We start from the raw sequence: 27968 nt of genomic DNA, 5'->3' as shown, positions 1-27968 counted from the left end.
ATTTATTTTGATATATGGTGAGAAATTCTCACTGCCGAATCTATAAATCAAGAGAAACTGAAATGAGTGAGACTTAGAGAATCAAAGGTTGTGTTTTCTTTCATATGTGGAAGATACAGAGAGAAAAAGGGGAAAAGGGATATCATAAAAATAGAAGGGAGACCAGCAGGGTAGAGAAAGGAAGTTAGAGGAAGGGAGGAATGGAGGGGCAAGAAGAGATTCTGGGAATTAAATTGGTCAAATTATGTGCATATACAAATATGCCATAATAAAACCCATTATTCTGTAAAATTATTATGCACCAATAAAAAAGACACACATAAGATTCATGAATAAATCATATTTTATAATATGGTTAAGCATAATCATGTTTCAAATGTGTTTGAAGAAAACTAATTGAAGTAGATTGGATTATTTTACTTGAAATACTCTGTAAATGGAATCCAGCTTGTGGAATTAGTCAGGAGTTTACTGATTTTAGCATACTAATTTATCAGATTAACTTTGCTCACTTACAAAATAGCTAGCTTTTCTGAAAATTTTTATTAAAATATATAGGAAAGGTCTTTATTGTAACCAACAGTGTCCAAATATAATATGTACCATGCTATAATCATAATTATTTACAATACACTTTGGAAAAAAAGGATAATATTTAGACTAAATGCAGGAAAAAAAACATTACATTTTTAACACTTGATATTTGCATTTATTTCTCATGATTTGCAATTGGAAGATAATTTCACATGTTTAGTTTTCTACCTATTCCAGGATATTTGTGTTGAAATTTTTTTTCGCCATTAGAAACTGTGATTCTCTATGGGATCTCTTCAGTTTTGCACGCCGATTTTGGAACCAAATCTAAAATTAAGGAAAAATAAGATGGGTCTCAGAAACATTATTTTATTATTATTAATATTTCAATCATCATAAGTAACATCTAAATTTGAAAATTACCTGGATTCTGTCTTCTTCAAGGTTCAATTTTTGAGCTAAGTCTTCTCTGATATCAATGCCAGGATAGCAGTTTACTCTAAAGACATTTTCCAATACTTCAATCTAGAAAAACAAAAAAATTCTTTAAAATGTTGATATTCCATAAGTCACCAAAATGGACTTTTAATTTGTATAACAAAATAAATGCCCTCAATCTTTGGGCAACTAATTTAAATACCGCTTTTAAAGTGATTATCCAGAAACTGTTAAAATATGATAGTCTATTGTTTCATTAACAAGGCTTCTTAAACTGTGATCCCAAAGTGAATGAATAGCCTTTTGCTCAAGGGAACATCAACTAAAGCTTTGTATTACCATTAATGGATGAAAACACTTCCCACCTGGTTTTGGGTAAAAGCAGTTCTAGGTCTTCGGCCTCTATACCAACTCAACTCTTTTTTCAAAGATAATCTTTCTGAGGCTGAAAAGTAATTTTCATATTTCAAAGCTCTTTCTTCTGGCATTGGGTGATCCACCATACAAGGAAATGAGATCCCATTGGGAAGACTTGAGCCGTGACATAGGTTAGCATCTTTCTCTAAAATCAGAAAAATAAACCCCATCTTATGTGGCCAATACTATGTTCCACAAAGTTCTATAAGAAGTAATTTCAGTAACTTGTCTTTAATTTTCTTAGTGGAATCCTGGGTTTCACAAAAGAACTGCCCCCTCATTAACTCAAAAGCCAGAATGAAGATCCTGCCTTGGTGACAGAAAGCATTTTGTATTTTATTATTTATTTTTCAGTGTATATAGGTATAGACTATCTAATGATTCAAATAAACAAATTTTCTGAAGTAAATGCAGACTTTTAGCACTGCCTGTGAGTGAACTTATACCCACTAAGATCTAAGGCATTTTTATTTCCGATAGGACTCACATGGAAGCATTACAAGCGCTAGATGCTTCAGCTATATCATGAGTGAAATCATAGTTTCTAACTGTATGCAGTGGGAAATAAAGGACAAATTAAAACTCAAATGAAATTAAATATTAAGTACTAGCATACCTGAGGAGTTGCAGGTGTCTGCCCAGGGCCTGTGAGGTTTCATGGATGGAACACAATCTTTCTTCTGGTCCAGTCCTAAGATGCTCTCAATTGAAAAGGAACAAGGTGAGGGTTTGCTTTCCCTAAGCTGAGCACCTTCATGAAGGCTGGGAGACATCCTCTCACGGGCTACAGAGCAAAAGCTCTGGCCTTTCTGATGGCTTGGCCCCATGCGCACAGGGCTGGAATCTTCCTGCAGCTCAACTTATAGCTCAGCTGACAAGGGGGCTGGATTTAGAACGTCACTAATTAAAATCTTGTTTTAGAAAGTTTTAGCATGTCAATGAACTCTTGCCCAGCCAGCAGCTTAAGGAGTTAATTGTTTATTTGTTTGCAAGTAATTAGCAACTAATGGCTACACCAGGGGGGCCACCTACAGGGACAAAAAGTGTTATCTCTGCTAAGCAGAACACAGATTTAACTTTCTTGAAAGAAGTGATGCAGGAAAATAGCCCTCCTCTTTTATTTGAAATCATTAATGTATAAAATCATGCTTTATATTCTGAAGTTTATACTTCCATGGACTCCAGTTACTTAAACATACAGGCAAGATAGGAGAGCAGTCAAGTAATAAATAATCTAATTTAAGTAAATTTTCTTCCAAGGAAATTGGAAAAAATAATAATCTCTTAATACTATTACAGTAATTCTGATGAAAATGCCTGTTTTTCATATGCATATGTAATAGTGATTGTTGTCAATGAAAACACAATGGTATTTAGAGTGCAGCATACTGGAAAAGGTTGGCAAAGTTATTAATACTGAGTGTAATTGTCTTCCAAGTGCTTGGATTAATTCATAGGAACAGTTGCACCAAGTATTTTAAATAATTAATGGGCTAATTCCTTTCCTTCATCTCTTCTTTTAAATGAGAGAGATACAAGTTTATACAAAGATTCATATGTAACTACTTCCAAGCAATTCAGAAGCACTACTATTCAAACTAAAGGGAATAATTTCTCTCCCTAACATGGTTGTTTCAAAGAAAAGAACATAGTTAACTGTTCTGTGAGGCTGATGATTGAAACCCAGGGCCAGGGCCTTGTGCATGCTAGGCAAGTGCTTTACCACTGAGCTATTTCCCAGCCCCAGTTAACTATACTTTCTTAAAAAAAAAAAAAAAATCCCTCTTTTCTCTCTCTCTCTCTCTCTTTTGGTGTTGGGGATCAAACCCAAGGCCTACCATGCTAAGCAGACATTCTACCAGTGAGCTATATCTCCTGCTCTGTTGATCTTTTGAGGGACTGGGGTCAAGAGATTTCAGGAAGATGATAAGACTTATAAAAAAATCAAAAAACAAAAAACAAAAATGTAAGAATAGAATATTTTAATTTCATGATCCCAAGAAAACTTGAAATTAAAAGAAAATTATAGCTGCTAATTTGGAAAGATTTTGAGGTGGCTCTTCTCCCAAAAAGGCATAATAGTTAATAATTCTTATATTCTGCTCTTCTTTCAGTACCTTCTTTTTTAGAGAGAGAGAGAGAATTTTTTTAATAATTATTTTTTAGTTTTTGGCGGACACATCATTGTTTGTATGTGGTGCTGAGGATCGAACCCGGGCCGCACACATGACAGGTGAGCGTGCTACCGCTTGAGGCACATCCCCAGCCCTTCCAGTACCTTCCTGAAGATAAATTTAAGGGCAGAGCTTAGTCCATCATTTAAAAGACTGTCAGACTTTTCTTTAGGAAAGAGAAAAGGCAGTCTTCACTTACAGACGAAATAGCCTCCATAAGATGGGGCTCAACTTCATCAGATTTTATCCTATCATATCACAAATATTAAGCTAAATTCCTTATGCAAGCTGTGGGGTTGAACAAAGTATCTCACACCTACAAAACATCAACAGGCACCCAGAAGAATGGGTTTATACACATACATGTAAAATCATTCTGAGGATATATAAACCAGTAAACATCTTGTGAAGATTTTGTGTCTTTTTTTTAAATTAATTTATTTTTTAATTTTTATTGTTGGTTGTTCAAAACATTACATAGTTCTTGACATATCATATTTCACACTTTGATTCAAGTGGGTTATGAACTCCCATTTTTACCCCGTAGACAGATTGCAGAATCACATCGGTTACACATCCACTGATTTACATATTGCCATACTAGTGTCTGTTGTATTCTGCTGCCTTTCCTATCCTCTACTATCCCCCCTCCCCTCCCCTCCCCTCCCTTCTTCTCTCTCTACCCCATCTACTGTAATTCACTTCTCCCCCTTGTTTTTTTTCCCTTTCCCCTCACTTCCTCTTGTATGTAATTTTGTATAACCATGAGGGTCTCCTTCCATTTCCATGCAATTTCCCTTCTCTCTCCCTTTCCCTCCCACCTCTCGTCCCTGTTTAATGTTAATCTTCTTCTCATGCTCTTCCTCCCTACTCTGTTCTTAGTTACTCTCCTTATATCAAAGACGACATTTGGCATTTGTTTTTTAAGGATTGGCTAGCTTCACTTAGCATAATCTGCTCTAATGCCATCCATTTCCCTGCAAATTCCATGTGCCAAGGTGAGGGTGACCTCAATCTGGGAAGACTTGGAGGAAGGGAGAACTCAAGATTTTCCCAGATTTCTTTCTCTTCTTGAGACATTCATTCATTCTACAACTAGTTGAACAAATTGTACCAGAAAAAAATAGAATAGAATCCTTGTCTTCATTAAATGCGAAATGGTTCCGGGTGGTGTGGGAGTTGACAGATAGGCAACAAACAATAATTATATGTAAATTATTTGGTAGGTTAGCCAAGAATAAGCATGAGAAAAGGAAACAGATGAGCCAGGTAAGATGGATCATTACCAGGAGGTGGAGGGGTCGATGCTTGGGCAGGCTTCACTGAGACCCTCATACCTCAGGTTAGTGCCTCAGAGGAACAAGACATAAGTAAGCCGTAGTGGATGGTAAAGCAACTTCACTTTCTAATTGCTTCTGTATTAACAAGGACATTCCAACATTTTTATTCAGCTTGAACTGTTTTTATTTGGAATTAAAACACTCTTTTACATATGAATGAGTAGATAAAAATAAAAGGTCGGAAAGAATTTAAGAATGTGAGAAATTTTTTCTTATATGCTCACAGAACGGATTTTTATAGGGTGCTTAAGATGTGCCAGACACTATTTTAGGTGCTTGTGTTCCGTGATGAACACAATATGGTAATTTCAGAGAATGATAAACACATTGAACAGAAGTAAACAAGGTAATGATGAGGGGCAGATGTCTTTAACCATGGTGAGGTGGTCAGTGGCCCAGGAAGGCTTGTCCAAAGAAGTGACATTTTACCTAAAGCTGAGAATGGGAGTGAGCCAGTATGCTAAGAACCTGGAAAAAGCAGGCAGCCAGAGGGAACAATAAGTACAAAGGTCTTGCAGTTGAAAAACACTTGGAATATTTGAGGAAGAAAAAGGAAGTAGGTGGAGTGGAGTTAGTAAGTCCAGATGCTTTCAGAGAGCTTGGCCAGGCTTAATAATGGATGGGTTTCATGGTACAAAGGGAAGTCAGGGAGGGTCTGAAGCTGGAAGTGATACATAGGATATATTTTTAAAACCACACACTGGGTCTGGGAGTGTACATAGCTCAGTGATAAAATTCTTTTCCTAGTTTGTGCAATACCTGGGTTTGGTGGCCAGCGCTGAGGAAAACAAAACAAAACAAAACAAAACAAAAAAAACTTCATTCTGGTTACTATAAGGAAAGGCAAGAGGGGAACAAGACATGAGTTTATTTATCCAACATGTATTTACTGAGCATACATTATGTGCTAGGCAAGGTGTGAAGAGTACAGTGGTAAAACAATTGTTTATAGAGGCTGGAGATGATGACCCTTAAATAAAAGGGTAACACTGAGTTTGGAGAGACATGTAATTTATTAGGAAGTTGTAGGATTACTGAATAACTGAGTAACTGGTTCCAATTCTTCAATCCTCATGATTGATATATATATATACACACACACACACACACACATCTCACATCATACACACACACACACACACACACACACACACAACCATCCTCTTGCTGTGACTTCATGGCACTTAAGTTTTATCTAGAATCTAAAGGAGGGTATTTTAAGAAATATGACCCAGTGTATTGCCAGACCAGAAATGTTCTATTTACTTTCAATTTCCTTCTAGTCTGGCTGTGTCTCTACCTTTCAAGCTTGCCAAAGTTGCCAGTAACTTCCTTATTAACAAACCTAGTAGATATATTTCTGTCTTCATCAGAACCTCTCAGCAGCATTGACACAGTTTGTCATTCATTTATCCTTTCACCTAATATTAGCTAAGTACTATTTTGAATGTTAAGAAGTAAAGAAAACAGAAATCCTAGAGAGATGAGACAACAAACAATAAACAGAAACAGGTAATGAGGTAAAAGGCAATAGTGCTTTAGAAAAAATTGGAGTGGGCCAAGAGACATCAGGAGTGCTGGGAAAGAGGTTGCAATTTTAAAAAGGGGAAAGGTAGGCCTCATTGAAAAGGTGATATCTGAGTAAATACTTGAAGGAGGTTAAGGAGTGAGCTGTGGGAAGCCATTTCTGACACGTGATTGGGTGGCTCCCATTAAGGGTCTGAGGCGCTCTGGCTGTGTCGGAGCTTTCCAGGCCCTTTCCTGATGAGAGAACCCTCCGTGTGGGGGTGTGACTGACCACTGACCCCGGGGGCCCAATCACTGACCCTGACCTTGGAGTGCGGTCCCCCCTCAACCTTCATTGGATGGAATTCTCCCCTGAATCTCTTGTTCCCCAATAAAAAGCTACTCCCAGGCGTGTTCAAACTCTCTCTCTCCTCCTAGCCCTGAGTAATCCTTGCTGCCCTGCTGGGCGGTTAGAGGAGGGAACCAGAGAGGGGAGCCGTCTGGGACCTGGCAATATAAATAAGGTAACTGAGTCTGTGTGTTTTATTTTGATCTCATCTAGCTAACTTTATGCCTAGAACCTCATTAATGAAACCATTGCGCAGGCCGCATGGTGGAGTGAGCCTTGAGAATACATGGGGTACAAACATTCCAGATAGTGACAATGACCAATGTAAAGGCCTAAGGCAGGATTGTGCCTGGTGTTTTTGTGAAAAGGAAGCAGAGTCTAACATGGTTAGAACAAAGTGAGCACAGGAGAGAGTAGTAGATATTGAGATCAGATAGGTAAGGAAAGCTAACAGACTATGTAGGGTTCTGCAGGCCACGGTAAAGATTTTGACCTTTATTTAGATGCAGAGCTATTTTTTAAATTTTTGTAAATAGATACAATAACTTTATTTATTTTTATGTGGTGCTGAGGATCAAACCCCGTGCCTCACACATGCTAGGCAAGTACTCTACCACTGACCACAACCCCAGACCCTAGAGCTATTTTTTGAGTAGAGTTGCTGCATGAACTGACTTGTGTTTTTAAATGATTCCTCTGCCTGCTTTGTTGATAGAAAACTGTAAGGAAGTCTGGAAGCAGGAATCACAAGGGATTCCTCACCCTCTTTTCCTTGACCTTTTTCTCTCTGTTGATTCCATTTCCATATCTCCACATTTTCCCCCTGTCTTAGTAGCTACTCCTTCTTCCCCAACACCCAAATGTTAGAGGACCCTAGACCCAATCTGAGACTTTTCTTGTATGCAGCTCCCATCTCTGAATGATGTCATGCAAATCTGGCTCTTAAGACCATTTCTTTGCCAATGATCACAAACTTAGAGCTCCAGCCCTGAGCTCATCATACTCATATAGCTAGCAGTTCCTTGCTATCCAAACCAGAGCTCTTCATTTCTTTCCAACTTTTCTTCTCCCAGCCTACGCCTTCAAACCCCAATAGATAGCATTTGCTCAAGCCAAAAAACAACCATTCTTAATGCCTCCCTTTCCCTTATCTCTATGTTCCATTCATTAGTGAGACATGTTCTTTTACTTCTGAATCAGTGAGCTATTTCATCCAAATGCTATGTGTACAAATCTCAGTGGCTTAAAAATGAATTTTTTTCCACTCACAAAATTGCAGATCAGTTAATGTTTGTTTGAGCACAGCTGGACTCAGCTGACTTAGCTACAAGTTGTGGGATCCGTTGGGGGTCTGATCCATGTGTGTCCATTCTGGGGCTCAAATTGAAGGACAGTAGCTACCCCAGGGATGATGCCATGGTGATGTCAGAAGCCCAGGAGGATAAACCAATCTTGCTGGTACATTTTGAGCTTCTACTCCAGTTACTTAAACATACAGGCAAGATAAGTACACTGCTGTGATTCCAACAAGGAAGGGAAAGTAAGGGAACTTGTGTTTATCAAACAAAAACCAGCAACTGAAATCAGAATTGGGAGCAGTGATGTGTAACCAAATAGTAAATGTGGAGTTGCCTCCAAAGACAAATATCTTTAGCATCACTGAAACTATACTAGTAACCTTTAGACTGGCAGTAGGTAAGAGAGCTGAACTGAAGACACTCATTCCAGGCCAGGAACATCAACCTTTTGGTTCCTGGCAAAAACAGATCCAATCCTCTCTGGAGGAAACTGTTCCTAATTTAGGTTCAAAAGATTCTTACAAATTAAGAGCAAGCAAATATAAGTTTATAGTCAAAGATAATCAGACATACAAGACCAGCCACCATGAAAGAAAAACAGCAGAAACAAGATTTGCACCTCATAGCAGAGATTGCTAGTTTTCTCCCAATATCCCTTCCATATTCCCTTAGCAGTGACATAATTTTTAGGTAAAGGTTAATAAATACATTTCCCAGACTACCCTGAACATTGGTGTATAGTGAATAACTAGTAGAAGCAATGTATGTAAGTTTTAAGTCCAGCTATCACCTTTCTTGTTTCCATTTTTCCTTTTTTGCTATCTGGACTGTGGATGAAATGGCTGGAGATAGAGGTGTTGAGAACGGCAGTATAATAAAAGAGATGGGAGCCTGGAATCCTAATGATTGTAGGTTGGATATTTCATACCATTACTGGACTAGCTATTCTGACAGAGAATGTCTATCTTGCTATTTGGGGTCTCTATGTTACAGCAGTTAAATCTAAATACTAACAAATAATAGAGTCTAAAGAAATTCAGATGTGGCTGTAACTATCAGGTATAGAATATAGAGTAATTATAAATGAAAGTTTAAGAAACTAAAAGTTGGGTTAGGGATATAGCTCAGTTGGTAGAGTGCTTGCCTTGCATGAACAAGGCCCTGGGTTCAATCCCCAGCACCAAAAAAAAGAAAAGAAAAAACTAAAGGTTAGAATCATACATAGGGGCAAACAAAATAAAATGATCAGGAATGACTGGGAAGATTTTTAAAAGAATCAAATGAAAATTATAAAATGAAAAAAATATAATTATTGAAATGTATTCAATGGATAAGTTAAACAGTATGGTAGACAGTCTTAAAGTACACTTACCCATACTCTGGCCAATATTCTTTATTATAATCATTTAAAATTATTGTGCATTTGGTAGGCAAAATAATCTTTTTTTGTATTTCTTCAAATAAGGTTGGACATTATTTCTTTATATGTTTATTGGTCAATATATATTTCCGTTTTGTGAAATCATGGGATATGTCCTTAACCCATTTTTCTACTAGGGTGAATTTTTCAGAAGGTGGGACTAGAAGTTGGAATTGAATGGGAAGAAAAATGAAATTTTTTGTGTTCTGTATTTTTTTATTTTTATTTTTTAGTTGTAGTTGGACACAATACCTTTATTTCACTTATTTATTTATTTATTTGTTTTTTCACTTATTGATTTTTATGTGGTGCTGAGGATCAAACCAGGGTCTCGTACGTGCGAGGTACGTGTTCTACCCCTGAGCCATAAGCCCAGCCCTGGGCTCTGTATTTTTATGTTATATATTTTGATGGAGTTTGGATGACACAGATGTATCCATTTGTCAATAATCATTGATTGGTACCTAAGATTTTTCACTTCATAGTACTATGTTTTTATCTCTAAAAGCATAAACAGTATTGAACAGTTAATGTTATATATGCAGAAGAATTTAAAAGAGAAATTTATTGATATCTATAACTTGCTTCAAAATGCCTAAAAAATAAAAGATTTATGAATGGATAAATACATGATGTTTACATATATAATATGATTATTCTAGATCAATAGAGCCTCTAATCCAAGAGTTTTCCAAAATGAGGCAAATATTCTATATTTAAGTGGTCTAATATGGGCGCCACTAGTCACATGTTGCTAATGAGGACTTGAAATGTGTCTGGTGTAAATGGAAAACTGACTGTTAAACTTATTTAAATTTAGATATTCCAAGGTAGTTAATAGCCATACCCAATAGTACAAAGAACATTTCCACCACTGCAGAAAGTTCTACTGGGCAATGCTGGCCTAAAATTAAGCAATGCTAAAAACAGTAATGATGAAAATAGTAATGATGAAAACAGATATCTTTGCATGAGAATGATGTTTCGTGATTAACAAGGTTTATGTTGTTTTTTAATAAATGCTAGTTATTTAACATAATTTGTAATGAATATGAATATAAAATATCTCTAGTCCTTTGTAACTTCTAAAACATTTTAGCATATTTGTATTTAGTCTTGACACAAATATTCCATTATTTTGTAGTTGAGGAAACCAAACTTAAGGCTAGAGTGTAAAGTGCAACTAGGATAGTTTTGACTTGCGTTTTCTGTCTCCAAATTCTCTGTTCTATTGACTTTACCAGTTAATGTCCACTGTAAGATCTTCACCAATGAGCTCATGATGTCAACATCAAACTGTGCTGATAAATTAACAAAAACATTATAAAAATCTTGTGTTTGTCACTAATATCTTTTATCACTTATTTTTTAAATATATTTTTTTAGTTGTAGATGGACACAATACTTTTATTTATTTTTATGTGGTGCTGAGGATCAAACACAATGCCTCACACATGCTAGGTGAGCACTCTACCACTAAGCCACAACCCCAGCCCTCTGCACTTATTTTCATATGATAAATAAAAGTCTGACATATTGATGTGTAAGAGATTTAGTAATAATATAATTGAACTTTATTTACTTGTTTATTTATAGAACTCAGAGATACTCTACCAAAGCTATATCCCTAGCCCTTTTTATTTATTTTGAGACACAGTCTTGCTAAGTTGCTCAGGTTGAGCGGGGTACAGTAGTGAACACCTATAATCCCAGTGGCTGGGAGGCTGAGGCAGGAGGATCTCAAGTTCAAAGCCAGCCTTAGCAAAAGTGAGGCACTAAGCAACTCAGTGAGACTCTGTTAGGGTTAGGGATGTGGCTTAGTGGTTGGCTGCCCCTGAGTTCAATCCCCAGTACCAAAAAAAGGAAGTTGCTCAGGTTGGCCTCAAACTTGCTATCTTCCTGCCTCAGCCTCCTGAGTAGCTGAGATTATAGGATTGTGCACTGTGTGTGGTACTGGGGATTTAACTCAGGGGTGGTTAACCACTGAGCCACATCCTTTTTTATATTTTATTTTGAAATAGGGTCTTGCTAAGTTGCTTAGGGCCCCGCTAAATTGCTGAGGCTTACTTTGAACTCGTGATCCTTCTGCCTCAGCTTCCCAAGCCACTAGGATTACAAACATGCACCACTAAACCCAGCCAGTATATATTTTAAATATGAAGAGAAAATTGAAAAGTTTGTTTTGACTTATTTTATTAATTTGAAAATTCACCTAAATTTTGATAATTTATTTTCCAATTGTGTATTTCCATTAATCATTAACATCAGGAAATTCATCCAAGGTCTTAGGTGTTTTTGCAGATATTTTTGTACATCAGACACACAAATATTATGCTCATGTTTATGAGCACAGTAAGAAAAATAAGCAATATGCAAAGCTTTAATGACATTTATCCCTTTCTTATTTTTGCATAGGAATTACACTGATTTAAGATTTTCAATATTTTTAAATGTTAAAATGTGATTTCTTTTTTAGTTTTTAAATTTAATTTTTTTTTTAGTTGTTGATGGACCTTTATTTTATTCATTTATTTATATGTGGTGCTGAGAATCAAACCCAGTGCCTCACACGTGCTAAGCAGGTGCTCTACCACTGAGCTACAATCAAGCCCCTAAGTTTTTAAAACTTTATCGTTTATTTTTAGTTATACATAACATTAGGAATCATTTTGACATAATTATAAAAGTTTGGAATATAATTTGCTCTAATTCAGTAATCAGTTATGTCCTCCTCTCTCCCCCTGGTCCTTTTACTGAAATTTCTGCTATTTACTTTTACTTGTTGTTTTGTTTTGTTACTAACCTGTGGATATATATGGTTAGGTCAGATTCATTCTACTGTTCTCCCTATATCCTGTCCCTTCCCATCCTCCTCAATCTCCTTTATCTAGCCTACCCATCTTCCTTCTATTTTGATGAAATCCCCCCCCCCCGCCCCGTTTTCGCCTTTCTCTCTTTCTCCCCTTATTTTGAACTAGCTTCTGCATATCAGAGAAAACATTTGACCTATGGCTTATTTCATTTTTGTTTATTTCACTTAGCATGATAGCCTTCAGTTCTACTCATTTACCAGTAAGTGCCATAATTTCATTTTCCTTTATGATTAATACTCCATTGTATATACATACCATATAAAAAGTGATTTCTAAAATAAAAGTTTATTAGGGCTAGGAGTATAACTCAGTGGTAAAGTGCATGTTTATTGTGTGCAAGGCCCTGGGTTCAATGCCCAGCATCAAAAAATAAATTTAAAAAAAATTTTTTTTTTGTTTTTTTGTTTTTACTGCTATACCTTTAGTGTTCCCTAGGATCATGCCAAAGCAGACATTCAATAAATATTTGTTGAACAAGTGAACAAATGCATAGAAGAATGGATGGGACTAGCAAGAGATGACACTTATAAACTGGATGGGTATGTTAAATATAATGAGTTCAGTATTATTATAGTTGTTTCTTAATGTTGAAAGGGTAGTCTCAATTTTCTGTAAATGATATATGTATCATTCTAGGGCAATCTATAAATTAGAAAAAATTATGGCCTTCTATAACAAAAAATTAAGGGGCTAGGGTTGTAACTCAGTGGTAAGAACACTTGCCTAGCATGTGTGCGGCACTGTGTTCGATCCTCAGCACCACATAAAAATAAGTACGATAAATTATGTACAACTAAAAAAATTAAGAAAACATGAAATGGGATATTAATCTAAAAAATCTGACCTTAAATTCTAAAATACTGAGTCATGTTGAACAATTCACATCTGCTTCCATCACAGCTAACTTCACCAGCCAAGGGATTATAGAGGGGCTCGGAATAAGGAAAGAGTGAAGATGTGGATCCAAGGAGAAGAAGAAGTAGATGGGTAGTGGGATATGAGTGTAGAGTCCTGGAGGTGCCAATATAACATGGTCAGTGGCAAAGGGTCAGGGGACAAAACAAGCATCCCATACCTAGGTTACTTCTTCAGCTGAGACCACACCAATCCACCTTTCAGCCTGGAAGCCAAATTTGCTCAGTGTCTCAAGCTCTTCTGCAACACTGTAAATGCAGCAAAGGAGACTTTACATCTCATCTCAAAATGATGTTGCAACAGAACTCTCCTCAAGGCTACATTTCCTGAGGAGCCATGAGAGGCAGGGACTGCTCTCAGGGGAAGCTGTCTTGTTCTAGGGCAGGGCTTTGAGTTTTTCCCACCCAGTACTGGAAGTGGTATTCTGTAGTCAGCCATCCACCAACCATCACTCTTTAGCCTGTGGCTAGGGGGCAGGGGCACTCCAGCACTGAGGGATCAATGGGGGCCAGGCATCAACATGGATTATTTCATGGAATTCTCACACTGCCTTAGGAGACAAGGACTGTTACTGCGTTGTCTTAAGAAATCAGGAAACCAGTCGGGCACGATGGCACACACCTGTATCCCAGTGGCGTGGGAGGCTGAAGCAGGAGGATTGTGAGTTCAAAGCCAGCCTCAGCAATTTAGTTAGACCCTATCTCTAGATCCTGTCTCTAAATAAAATACAAAAAAGGGCTAGAGATATGGCTCAGTGGTTAAGTGCCTCTGGGTTCAATCCCTGGTACCAAAAAAATAAATAAATAAAAAAGTCTCACAGTGCCTTTCTCAATGATTATAACATTCAGGAGAGTAGGGACTATATATGTGGTTCTCTCTCTCCTTGTACCCAGCACAGCACTTATTATACAGAAGATGTTAAATAAAGGTTGCTTGAACAAGTTCACTTTATTTATAACATTTATAAAATATTTTAGTCTTCTCAAATCTCAAAAGAGTAAAGTTTCAGAGTAAAGGAAGAGTAAAGAGTACAGTTTTTCATTTTCAAATCAGTTAAAATTATTTATCGTGTCTTGCATATATGAGGCTCTTATTTTAAAACTGGATATGAAATCATCAAAATTACATAAGCATGCATTCATTCATACAGGGGTCTGAACCTAAGGGCACTTTGCCAGTAAGCTACATCACCAGCTCTTTTTATTTTTCGAGACAGGATCTCTCTAAATTGCTGAGGCTGGTCTCAAATTTGTGATCCTCCGGCCTCAGCCTCAGAGTCATTAGGAGTACAGGCATGCACCAGTGGATTTTTTTTCTTTTTTAAAAAAGATCATTTCAATCAGTCAGGCATTATGGTGCATGCCTGTAATCCCAGTAACTCTGGAAGCTAAGGCAGGAGGACTGCAATTTGAGGCCAGCTTCAGCAATTTAGTAAGGCCCTAAGCAATTTAGTGAGACTACCTCAAAATAAAAAATAAAAGGGCTGGGAATGTGGCTCAGTGGTTAAGCCCTGGGTTCAATCCCTAGTACCAAAAAAGAAAAAAAGAAAAAAAAAAATCTTTCTATACCATTATTACATAGAGTAAAATAAGATAATCTTTTTCTACCCAATCTTTAATCCTTAATCTATTAACTACCACTACTGATGGTTTAATGCTTCTGTTTTATTTATTTGCTAGTTTGTTTATATCAGTGCTAGGGTTGAATTTAAGGCCTCATGCATGCTAGGCAAGCACTCTACCACTTTGCTAAAACTCTAGCATCCTGTCATTTTAAAATGTCATTTCATAAATAGGAGGATATGCAAACACACATACACACATTTTCATCCAGTCAGACATACACACAGTTCTGCAAAAAATTTAGTTTTTGTACCTCATGCCCTTACTCACGTCAGCAAGTATAGCTTTGCCTCTTTATTCAGTAATTGCTTGGCACTATATAATTTATCAAACTACACCCCTGTTAATGGGCACATAAGTTGTCTCCAATTTTTTTTTTTTAAAGAGAGAGAGAGAGAGAGAGAGAGAGAGAGAGAGAGAGAGAATGAATTTCAATATTTATTTTTCAGTTTTTGGCGGACACAACATCTTTGTTTGTATGTGGTGCTGAGGATTGAACCCGGGCCGCACGCATACCAGGCGAGCGTGCTACCGCTTGAGCCACATCCCCAGCCCTCCATTTTTTTTAATATTTTATTTTTTAGGTGTAGATGGACACAACACAAAGCCTTTATTTTTATGTGGTGCTGAGGATTGAACCCAGGTCCCGCCTGTACGAGGCAAGCGCTCTACCACTGAGCCACAATCCCAGCCCCAAAATTTTTTCCATGGAAAAATGTCTTTGAAGAAGAAATTATTATTTGGTGAATGCTGCCATAATTTCATTCTAAAAAATCTTGACCAATGAACACTTCCACCTAGAATATCCTTTGTCCTTATGTCTTTCCCAAATTGGTAGTAGAGAAAAGAAAACTCAGAGCTGAGCTAAATTAGACTCAGATTTTCTTGGGACTCAATATTCAAAGATAAAGAGTTTAAGATTTAGGGCTCCAAGGGGCTCAGGACTAAACTCTGGTGCCATTTAATCTAATCACTGTAGATTAAGTGGGAGTTGTCAATTAACCCAAGAAACTGATAGTAATGTATAGCATTGTTTCTAGGGGATAAATGTTATGGTTCTAAACAACTTAAAAACAATCCTTTGATCACAACAAACATTTTTATTTTTTTCTTTCCACATTTTTTATTGGTGTATAATGATGGATTTGTTGTTACATATTCATACATGCACACAATATAATTTGACTAATATCACTCCCCAACACTTCCCTCCTCCCTCACTGCCTCCTACACCCTCTTTCCTCAACTAATCTCCTGTTGATTTTCATGAAATTCCTGCCCCCCACCTTTCTTTTCCTTTTTCTTCTCTAGCTTCCGCATATAAGAGAAAACATACGATCCTTGAATTCCTGAGTTTGGCTTGTTTTGCTTAACATAATAATCTCTAGTTCCTTCCATTTTCCCGAAAATGACATAATTTCATTTTTCTTTATGGCTGAATAAAACTTCATTGGATACATACACCGCATTTTCTTTATCCATTCATTTGTTGATGGACACCTCAGCTGGCTCCATAGTTTGATTACTGTGAATAGGATGATGGCTTTAATTCTTTAGGATAAATACTTAGGAATGGTATAACTGGGTCATATGGTGGCTCCATGCCTAGTTTTTTTTTTTTTTTAGTTGTACACAATACCTTTATTTTGTTTATTTATTTTTATGTGGTGTTGAGGATCGAACCCAGGGCCTCGCATGTGCTAGGTGAGTGCTCTACCGCTGAGCCACAACCCCAGCCCAATGCCTAGTCTTTTGAAACCTCCATACTGATTTCTAAAATGGCTGTATTCATTTACAATCCCATGAACAGTGTAAAAGTACTCCTTTTTCTTCACATCTTCTCCAGCATTTATTATGGTTTGTATTCTTGATGAATGTCATTCTCACTGGTGTGAGATGAAATCTCAGTGTAATTTCGATTTTCATTTCCCTAATTGCTAATGATGTTGAACATGTTTTCATATATTTGTCTGTTTAATTCATTTGCCCATTTGTTAACTGTGTTATTTGGGTTTTTTCCTCACATTTTTTATTGGTGCATCATAGTTATACATAATAATGGGATTTGTTGTTACATATTTGTACAGGCACACAATATAATAATATAATTTAGCCACTATCACTCCCCAACATTCCCTCCTACCAACATAATCACAATGAAATCAAAAGGAGGAAATTAACATTTACTCATTACCGCCATCTAATCATCAAACTCCATTCAAGTTTCACCAATTATAATTCACAAATAATATCCTTTATAGCAATCAAATTTAGTTTGGAATGATGTATTCCCTTCAATTGTGTCTTTTTAGTCTTATTTAATCACAACAGATCTCAGTATTTCCTGGACCTTCATGACCTCAACACTTTGAAGATTATAGTCATTCAGTAGAATTTCCTTCATTTAAGGTCATTTGATGTTTCCTTATGATGATGTTAAGTTGGACATCTTTGGTAGGCAGGTCACATAAGTGATGCTGTGTTGTCAGGCAGCACATCATTCCAATTTGTCCCATTACTGAGATGTTCAATTTGGAGCATTTGATTAAGATGGTGTCTGATAGCCTTCTCTATTGTAAAGTTATACTTTCCCTCTTTATAATATAGAATTTTGTGGGGGGAGATATTTTAAACTCATGTGAATATTTTGTTTCTCACCAAACTTTCTATTTACTCATCTATTTACATCATTATGGACTCATAGATTCCTACTTTATTTAATGAGTTATAAACTGATTTTATTTTTTGTGTTGTTCAAATTTCCCAATTTTGCCTATGGGAAAACTTCTTCATACTTCATACTTTTGTTTGTTTGTTTGTACTGGGATTGAACCCAGGGGCTTTTATCTGCTGAGCTGCAACCCCAGCCCTTTGTATTTTTTATTTTGAGACAAGGTCTCACTAATTTGCTGAAGTTGACTTTGAACTTGCAATCCTCCTGCCTCAGCCTCCCAAGTCATTGGGATTACAGGCATGTGCCATCATGCTATGCACCATCTCCTGCCTCAGCCTCCCAAGTCATTGGGATTACAGGCATGTGCCATCATGCTATGCACCACCATATATGGCTATGCACCACCATACCTGGCTCTTCATGCTTACTTTTATGTAGAATTGCCATATCATTTTGAGCACTTTGTACTTTTTGGCATTACAAGACATCCCAGACAGACCTTATTCTGTATTTGTTTTATGTCCTAGGGTCAGCCACTTTTTCAACAAGTCCTGGTTATTTTTAATGGAGAATGGGGTTTAGAGCGAAGATCTGGGCTATATATGAGATTATTTCTGTTGGGTCATTTCTATTCCCAGACCCTCTCAATGGAAGAGTTAGGAAACAAATATGATACATATACACATTTTCAACTACATTCATTCTTTTTTTTAATATTTATTTTTTAGTTGTAGTTGGACACAATATCTTTATTTTACTTATTTATTTTTATGTGGTGCTGAGGATCGAACCCAGGGCCTCGTACGTGTTAGGCGAGTGCTCTACCACTGAGCCACAATCCCAGCCCCACATTCATTCTTTTTTTTAAAAAATATATTTAGCTGTAGATGGACACAATATCTTTATTTTATTTTATATTTATGTGGTGCTGAGAATTGAACCCAATGCCTCACACATGCCAACAAGTGCTCTACCACTGAGCCACAACTCCAGCCTCTATATTTATTCCCTTTTTTTTGAACCAGAGAGTGAACTCAGGGGTACTCAACCACTGAGCCACATCCCAGCCCTATTTTGTATTTTATTTAGAGACAGGGTCTCATTGAGTTGCTTAATGCCTCACCATTGCTGAGGCTGGCCTTGAACTTGCAATTCTGTCTCAGCTTTCCCAGCTGCTAGGATTACAGGAGTGAGCCACCACGCCAGGCTTATATTTATTCTCTCTCTCTCTATATATATAATATATATATATATAGAGAGATTATATATATAGATATAATGTTATATATATATATATATATATATATAAGTTGTAGTTGGACACAATACCTTTATTCTGTTTACTTATTTTTATGTGGTGCTGAGAATCGAACCCAGGGCCTCACACGTGCTAGGCAAGCATGCTACTGCTGAGCCACAACCCAGCCCCAATATATTTATTCTTATATTGAATAATATTAAAGAATTTTATTCTTTATTGAAATCTACAAATTCACATAGAAACCTCTAATTCCAATCCCAGCAACACAGGGTTCATGCTTTCTCCCGTTACATATATGTAATTCTGTTCTCTGACAGAAACCTGCATCTATTGTCCTAAAAAAGAAAAAAAAAATATATAAATGTGTTTATATATATGTGTGTGTGTGTGTGTGTGTGTGTGTGTGTGTGTGTGTGTGTACACACACACACGTTTATTTATTTTGGCACCAGGGATTGAACCCAGGGTGCTTAACTACTGAGCCACGTCCCTAGCCCTTTTTATATTTTATTTAGAGACAGGGTCTCACTGAGTTGCTTAGGGTCTCACTAAATTATTGAGACTGGCTTTGAACTTGTGATCCTCCTACCTCAGCCTCCTAAGCCACTGGGATTACAGGCATACCACCCCACATTTCAAAATAATTTTTAATTTAATATACCCTACACATGTAACCAAATTTCCATTGCCACTACCTACAGAGATGCCTTCTTCCCTCACTTGAGTTTCTGACACCTCCACCTGAGATGTCCTACTTCATGAAAGCCTTTCTTACCCACTTCAACACTAAATACCCTGTCCCAATACTAGGTTATACCTTATGCACAAAAGCCCTTTTCTCTCTGCTTGGACCCCAGACCCAGACACTCTCTACATAGATGCCCTGTTTACCTCATTCTGAGGTGCAATCTGCCTTCTTTTCCTGATTCTCCTTTCATATTTTGGGTTCTGAAATCTTATACCAGGCTCCCATCCTACACAAAAGCCCAATTCATCCTGCATGGGTTCTAAAATTGCTCTCTTGTGTAGATACTCTCCTTGCCAACTTTTGTGCCAGTATCCTGCCCTGGGCTGCCTCTCCACCAAAATGCCCTCTTTGCTCTTCTAGTTTTTTGTTTGTTTGTTTTTTGGGGGGAGGATTCTTTTTCTTTTGGTCCTAGAGATTGAACCCAGGGTCACTTTACCACTTAAATATAAAAAAAAAAGAAATATAGCTATTTTTTAGTTTTAAGTGGACACAATATTTTTATTTTACATTTATGTGGTGCTGAGGATCCAATCCAGTGCCTCATGCATGCTAGGAGAGCACTCTACCACTGAGCAAAAACTCCAGCCCTTAGCTATATTTCCAGCCCCATTTATATTTTATTTTGAGGCAGGGTCTCATTAAGTTGCTTAGAGTCTAAGTTGCTAAGGCTAGCCTTGAATTTGTGATCCTCCTGCCTCAACCTTTCATGCCACTGGGATTATAGGTATGCATCATGGTTGCTGGAACCCTTCAGTGTTCTGACAACACACACTATCCCTCCTTACCCTGGTTGGACTCCAATGCCCTGTTCTGGCCCCAACGGCTTCCTCATCCTGCATAGACTTCTAATTTACCTGAACCTACCTAATGATTTTAGCACTGAATTATTCAGGAAGAGGAAAAACTATATACTCATTTTTAGATTAAATCATTGTCTTTCTTCTGTTCTTAAGACACTGTTTTTGGTCCTTTTTATTGAATATGATTTGGTTACATAACTGTTGTAAATGATTCCTTTAAATGAATGTATCTCATAAACTACCAAGTTTACTTAAGATAATGTCAACTTGCCTGTAAATTATAATATCTTATATCACTAATTCATTCAGCTTCCACAACATTTGTTTCAAATCACAATCTCTGTTAAAGGTGACCTGATTTCGACCAAATCAGTGTCAAAGCCAAAGTTTTTTTTTTTTATCAAAGTAGGCTACAAAGCTTTACATGATTAAGCCTCTTTTCCCTCCACCTTTCTTTGGGTGTCTTCCTGGAGGCTCTTCTCCCAATACTCTAGTCTCTATGTAATTCCTGAATCAGGCTAGGTTAGGCCACTCCTGCCTTAAGGCTTTGGGCCTCTGTTCTAAATGGTTCCTCTTACTTTTTTTTTAAAAAATTTTTTAAAAATATATTTATTTATTTTTTTAGTTTTCAGCGGACACAACATCTTTGTTTGTATGTGGTGTTGAGGATCGAACCTGGGCCGCACGCATGCCAGGCGAGTGCGCTACCACTTGAGCCACATCCCCAGCCCCGGTTCCTCTTACTTCAATGCTCTATCCTCAGATGTTCCCATGGCTCATTCCTGTGACTCCTTCAAGTTCTTTTTTTCTTTAATTTATATTATTGTACTAGGGATTGGAACCCAGGGCTCTCTACCACTGAGCTACATTTCCAGCCCTTTCTGTTCCTTTATTTTGAAACAGGGTCTCATTCAGTTGCTGAGGCTAGCCTCAAACTTGCAATCCTCCTGCCTCAACCTCCCAAGTTGCTGGGATTACAGGCATGAGCCACCATGCTTGGCATCCTTCATGTTTTTGTTTGAATGTCACCTTCTCAGTGAACCCAAACTGAAGAACCTACTTAAAATGTTAACTTTAAATTAACTGTCCACTACTCCTATTTTCCTGTTCTATTTCCATATCACATTTCTAATATTACTTAAGTTTGTTTTTCTCCTTACCATATCTACTAAACAGTAGCTGTACAAGGACAGGGATTTTTACCATTTTGCTCATTGTTTGGTAAATATGGAAGGAAACAGTCATTTCCTGAGGCAGTCTGAATCCCCAAACTAAATTAATAGTGCCATCTAGTGTTTGTAGATGGATATGCTGTTAAACTCAGATTGCATTAGCCATGAGATAAATACTACTGGTTTAATTAATTCTGTTACTGTTTTTTTTTTTTTTTTAATTGTCTTCTGTAGTTCTGTAAAAATTAAAATGTTTGCTTTTGGGGCTGAGGATGTGGCTCAAGCGGTAGCGCGCTCGCCTGGCATGCGTGCGGCCCGGGTTCGATCCTCAGCACCACATACCAACAAAGATGTTGTGTCCGCCGAGAACTAAAAAATAAATATTAAAAATTCTCTCTCTCTTTCTCTCCTCTCTCACTCTCTCTTTAAAAAAAAGTTTGCTTTTTTGATACTTGGGATTGAACTATGGGGTGCTTTGCTTCTGAGCTACATCACCAGCCCTTTTTATTTTATTTTATTTATTTATTTATTTTTTGAGACAAAGGTCTCACTAAGTTGCTGAGGCTGGCTTTGAACTTTTGATTTTCTGCCTCAGCTTCTGGAGTCTCTGAGATTACAGGCATTACATACCCTGCCTAAAATGTTTTCAAACATTAAATAGTCTTGAGACATTCTGACTTCTCCAATAGCAACCTCTTTACTCTAACTTGTCTGTTTACAGAATTCCTGTGGTGGCAGCAGTATAATAAATGCCATTTATCTTTTAACCTTAAGGCACTTCTACACCTCCTCCCTATACAAACACACAAAACAAAACAACAAAACCCCAAATATGTCAATGTGGTAATAGTCTTTGTTGTTTGGGCAACTGTGTTGGTATACTTTTTTTCTATAATATCAAAATACATCTGGTATGGTTTGAATGTTCCCATCCAAACTTATGTTGAAATTTAAACCCCATGGTACAATATTATGAGAGTAGAAATTCCAGCATTTTGGTATAGAGCTATAATTCCAGCAATTTAGAAGGCTGAGGCAGGTGGATCACAAGTTTGCGGCTAGCTTTAGTAACTTTGTGAGACTCTGCTCAAAAAAATTTAAATAAACAAATACTTAAATAGGGTCAGCAATGTAGCTCAGTGGTATAGCAGCCAATCCTCAGCACCACCGCTTCCCCCACATACACAAAGGAACTACTTACTGCTTTATAAGACAAAGAAGAGAGAGACCTGAGCTAAGATGTTCTGTCTCACCATGAGTCTTGTGTCACATTGGAATTTTGCTAGAGAGTTGCTACCAACAAAAAGGACCTCATCAAATGTGGCTACCAATGTTGAATTTCCCAGTTTTCAGAACCATAAGCCAAGTAAACCTTTATTTTTTTGTTTTCATTTTTTTACAAATTAGTCTATAGTACTAATTTTTAGCAACAGAAAACAGACTCAAATAGATTATTTGCTTATTTTTAAGTTTTGGGTTTTGCTACACAGTCCCTAAATCAAAGTGATAAAACATTAATGTGGGTAATGATAATATTATGTAAAACAGCATCTGGGGGCTGGGACTATAGCTCAGTGGCAGAGTGTTTGCCTAGTATATGTGAAGCACTGGTTCGATCCTCAGCACCAAATAAAAAATAAATTAATAAACAAAGATATTGTGTGTCCATCTACAACTAAAAATATATATATTTTTTAAAAAAACAGCATCTGAATTCTATAAGATAATAAACATGATCTTATTTAGAAAACATTCCTTTATTTATTTATTTATTTTCTTTATTTTTGGTATAGGAGATTGAGCTTAGTCATAGAGTTAAAATCCTGGCTCTTCAAGATGAACAAGAAGCTAATTTTATTTTATTTTTTTTAAAGGGAGGGAGGGAGGGAGGGAGGGGGAGAGGGAGAGAGAGAGAGAGAGAGAGAGAGAGAGAGAGAGAGAGAGAATTTTTAATATTTATTTTTCAGTTTTTGGTGGACACAACATCTTTCTTTTATGTAGTGCTGAGGATCGAACCCAGCGTCCTGTGCATGCCAGGCTAGCGCGTTACCGCTTGAGCCACATCCCCAGCCCAAAGCTAATTTTAGACAAATAAAACAATACAGAGAATTAAAAAAAAAAAAAAAATCCTGGCTCTTTTTATTTTTTTATTTTGAAAAAGGGTTTAAGTTGCTGAAGCTGGCCTCAAATTTCAATCTTGCCTCCGAAGTTGCTGGGATTGCAGGCATATATCACCACATCCAGTTGGTTTTATTCTTTTTACACTCAAGAAAGTAGAAGCTACAGAATTTGCCTTGCAATTGCTAAGGAATAACCAGTTGATTCTTGCTGCCCTATCACCTCTTTTTGCAACCTACTCAAGACTTTTTCTTCTGCTTTCCAATTGCTCAAGGTTTTCCAGTTGCTATCACTAGTCTAATATTTTAAGATAGATGGAATTATTCAAGTTCCAAAATTACCAATTAATATACCCATTTCTTGAATTTGGTTCATTACAGCTGGATATTAAAAAGAAAACAACTGAATTAGCTGTTAAAGTATGTCCCATTAAAGAGTGATCTATCAAGTAACATTCAGAAGTACTCACATTGTACATTATGCTCTTTAAAGGTAGCATGAATTCCCCAGAATTTCAGATTGATGAAATCTTTCAGAGGAAATTTTGAGTAGGTGATTTCCAGGCTCTCTACATGATTCTAGAAATGGTGCCATCCTAAGCTGGAATTTAGGATTCTTTTTCTAAACATTTACTTGACCTTTTTCTTGGGATGGGGGGGCAGTGGTAGTGGTGCTGGGGATCCAACCCAAGGCCTTGCACATGTTAGGCAAGTGCTCTACCACTGAGCTACACCCCTAGCTCTGATTTCTTAAATTCTCTTAAATATAAGGTTGTTTTTTTTTTGGGGGGGGGAGTGAAATGGGCATTCTCCATCTTTTTTTTTCCTCCTTTTTCTTTTTTGGTATCAGGGATTGAACCCAGGGATGCTTAACTACTGAGCCACATCCCCAGCCTGTATATCTTATTTTGAGACAGGGTCTCACTAAGTTACCTACAGCCTCGCAAAGTTGCTGAGGTTGGTTTTGAACTTGCAATCCTGCTGCCTCCCAGCGGTCTTTCTCCATCTTTGATAAAAATTTCAACATGTGATTTGAGGACTGCTTGCATCAGACTCATCTGGAGAGATGTCCTCTACCTCTGACTTATTACAAAAGAATTTCCAGGGCTGGGGTTGTGGCTCAGAGGTAGAGCACTTGCCTAGCATGGTGAGGCACTGGGTTTGATTCTCAGCACCACATAAAATAAAATAAAGACATTGTGTTCGCCTATAACTAAAATATATATATATATATATATATATATATTAAAAAAAAAAAAAGAATTTCCAGCAGAGCTCAGGGAATCTGTCTTTTAACATCTCCCTGCAACCTCCACCATGCCCAGATGATTTCTATATGTGCCTAAGATTAGAGGATCTAGGGGATAATTTTGAAAATTAAACCATTACTTGGCCTGGGGATGTGGCTCAAGCGGTAGCGCGCTCGCCTGGCATGCGTGCCGCCCGGGTTCGATCCTCAGCACCACATACCAACAAAGATGTTGTGTCCGCCGAAAACTAAAAAATAAATATTAAAAAATTCTCTCTCTCTCTCTCTCTCTCTCTCTCTCTCTCTCTCTCCCCCTCTCTCACACTCTCTCTTTAAAAAAAAAACAAAAAAAACCATCACTGACATTTGGATTGTTGGATTCTTTTCTATTACAGATCACAGACAAGAACTTCAAGAAATATCATGTAAAAATCTAATTATAAGAAGACCAAATAAATTTTAGGAGACTAATAATTAACAAATCTATTTATAAGATTGAATGTCCTTTGGTTGTAAATTACACGTGTGCACTGTCTCAATGAATTATATGTGTGAAACATCTCAAAGAATTCTTTGGTGGATGTTGTTTAATCCTGACTTGCCATCCATAAAATTAACCAGCTGCCCAAAGTTTTTACTATGCTACCCACACACCAGTCTCCAGTAACCCCTGAGGCATTCTCTGAACAAGCCTCATTTCCTATATAAAAGGAAATGGGCTTAAAATGAACTGAGTTTGGTCAACTGTACAAAACTTAGGCTGATTAAACTGAAACAGGTTATCAAAGGAGACTGCAAATTCTGCAGCTTTAAAGATGCTTTAAAATAGGAAATATTTTAATTTTGGATAAGCACGGTATACAGTGGTATAAAGCTAAAGGATTCAAACAGAAGAAGCTTCTTTCTAGGTTTATAATTTTTAAAAATAACTTTATTTATTTATTTTACGTGGTGCTGAGAATCAAACTCAGTGCCGTGCATGTGTTAAACAAGCGCTCTACTACTGAGCCACAATCCCAGTCCTTATATTTATAATTTGACTAAACCAGCTCTCTACCTAATTGAAAGTTAACCTGTTCTTGTTTGTTTTTTTTTTTTTAATTATTTTATTGTTGGTTGTTCAAAACATTACATAGTTTTTATTATACCATATTTCACAGATTGATTCAAGTGGGTTATGAACTCCCATTTTTACCCCGTATACAGATTGCTGTGTCACATCAGTTACATTTCCATTGATTTACAAATTGCCTTTCTAGTGACTGATGTATTCTGCTGTCTATCCCATTCTCCACTGTCCCCTCACCCCTCCCCTCCCCTCCCCTCCCCTACTCTCTCTCCATCCCCTCTACTATAAATCGTTTCTTCCACTTATATAATTTTTCTCCTACTCCTCCTTTCCTCTTATATGTAATTGTGTATAACCCTGAGGCTCACCTTCCAGTTCCATGCCTTGTTTGTTTTTTAACAAGCTGACCCTGTCAAGAATTCCATGCCCTTCTCTGATAACATAATAGCCTCTTAAGAATACTTTATAGAAACATTGTTTAAATGCACATAACATAAAATGATGGAAACTATTTAATTTGATGACACCACATAATTACTCTTCTTTCATATAAAGTTTTATATATCAAATTACCACTGACCCACAACCCCAGTCCTTATACTTTGTTTTTTAATTGCCTCTTACTCCTGATTATTATCAGGTGTCACCACCGGTCTTAAAATCTAAATAACAGTTCAACCAAAGTCACTCACCTTGCAGGTCTTCCTTCTTTGGAGTCAGGGTGCATGGCGCTTTTGTTGGCAGAACAGAAAAGAAATACCAAGAATTAAAAATCCATAACACAACTGGGAGCCCTTAACCTAATTTAAGAATTGACTTGAAATCACCTTTATCAAAAACTAAAGATCTCTTCAAAAGAATGACTAGTTGGTAAAAGATCTACAGGAAGAGTTCTCATTGAAAGACATAACACTAAAGATAATTTGTGAAACTGTAATAAAAATTTACCGGATAAAATTTTAAAACATAATTGTGTTTTCTTTCAAGTCATCATGGAAAAATCTTTTAGTTTAAAATATGTAATTCCATATTTGGACTTGAGCCACGGTTTCTGGATTTGTTTAATATATCTGTAGAACCAATGATCTTCACTCACCATCTTATACTTTCTGAATGAAAATCGAATAGATTGGTGGTTTTAATGGCTAGATTTTTGGTAAACTCGTTATTTTGACATTTTCTCTCTCTGCTGACGAAAGCTTCTTACAATTCGACAGAGAAATAAATGAGGCAATATAAGTTTGGAGAAGATGGACCAAGAAAGAGGAGGAAAACCAGAGTTCTACCCTTCAGCTTGTTAAATCTTCATTTTATTTAAGCTTCACTTGACTGTAAAATTAGAGACTGAAGAAACTGTTTAAAACCTCTTCCAAAAGTTTTGAACAGAAACGCTAGTCAGTTGTCAACACAGTTAACCAAGTGCATCCTGATTTTTAAAAAGATGTTTTCCTTTGTGATGTAAAAAAATATGGAAGTCGGAATTTCAATGGGTCAGGCTTCTAGGCCTCGTAGGAACTCAAGAATTGGCAACAAAGTCACGTGTTTTAAACAGGGTATACAGATATCCAAGTGTCCAGGAAAATAATTTTGAGTTAACTGCCGACAAATTTACCCGAAAGCCCTGTGAATGACACAACTTCAGATTTCACGGACATTTTGGGGCTGGGCCCGGAAGGTTATAATTTGATGAAACTTAGGCGCCAGCAGTGGGGTTTTTTTTCCAAGGTCGCTTACGAAATAAGATGCAGAAGAAACACTGTCTCAAATTTCCCAAAGCCGTCCTCACAGGAGACTGGTTACCCGCGGTGGGAAGTGGTGTGGAGACGTTCCCCAACCATTTTTATCTACGTAACGATGCCTCCAACCCCAGGCGGACAGCGCTGCCTCTGCCGCCAGCTATAGCTGAAGCGCCCGGCGCCGCGAAGGAACCTTTCGGCCAGCCCCGCAGTGCTGACGGGCATCGTCACTAGCCAATGGGCGCTCTGGAAGGAG

The 27968-nt window shown here is 37.2% G+C and overlaps 1 protein-coding gene across 10 annotated transcripts; it reads right to left on the bottom strand.

Annotated features, from left to right (window-relative positions):
• Window positions 1-683: 683 nt before the first annotated feature.
• On the bottom strand, window positions 684-27927 carry HESX1 (HESX homeobox 1). 10 transcript variants are annotated; one of them, XM_081284155.1, is made up of 7 exons: window positions 27812-27916; window positions 26669-26707; window positions 10718-10777; window positions 2006-2080; window positions 1338-1534; window positions 958-1059; window positions 684-861 (listed from the first exon to the last, which is right to left on the bottom strand). In XM_081284155.1, the coding sequence occupies exons 3-7, from the start codon at window positions 10755-10757 to the stop codon at window positions 763-765; spliced, it is 513 nt and encodes a 170-aa protein (XP_081140281.1). In that variant the 5' UTR covers window positions 10758-10777; window positions 26669-26707; window positions 27812-27916; the 3' UTR covers window positions 684-762. The 10 variants fall into 10 exon arrangements, with proteins under 10 accessions (XP_081140281.1, XP_081140282.1, XP_081140279.1 ...); XM_081284156.1 differs by having other exon boundaries at window positions 10718-10772; XM_081284153.1 differs by having other exon boundaries at window positions 27711-27892.
• Between the last annotated feature and the right edge of the window lie 41 nt (window positions 27928-27968).

This window comes from Spermophilus citellus (genome assembly GCF_964194105.1).
Source record: "Spermophilus citellus genome assembly, chromosome: 3".
NCBI lineage: Eukaryota > Metazoa > Chordata > Mammalia > Rodentia > Sciuridae > Spermophilus > Spermophilus citellus.
This window is presented reverse-complemented; position numbering and strand designations above follow the sequence as displayed.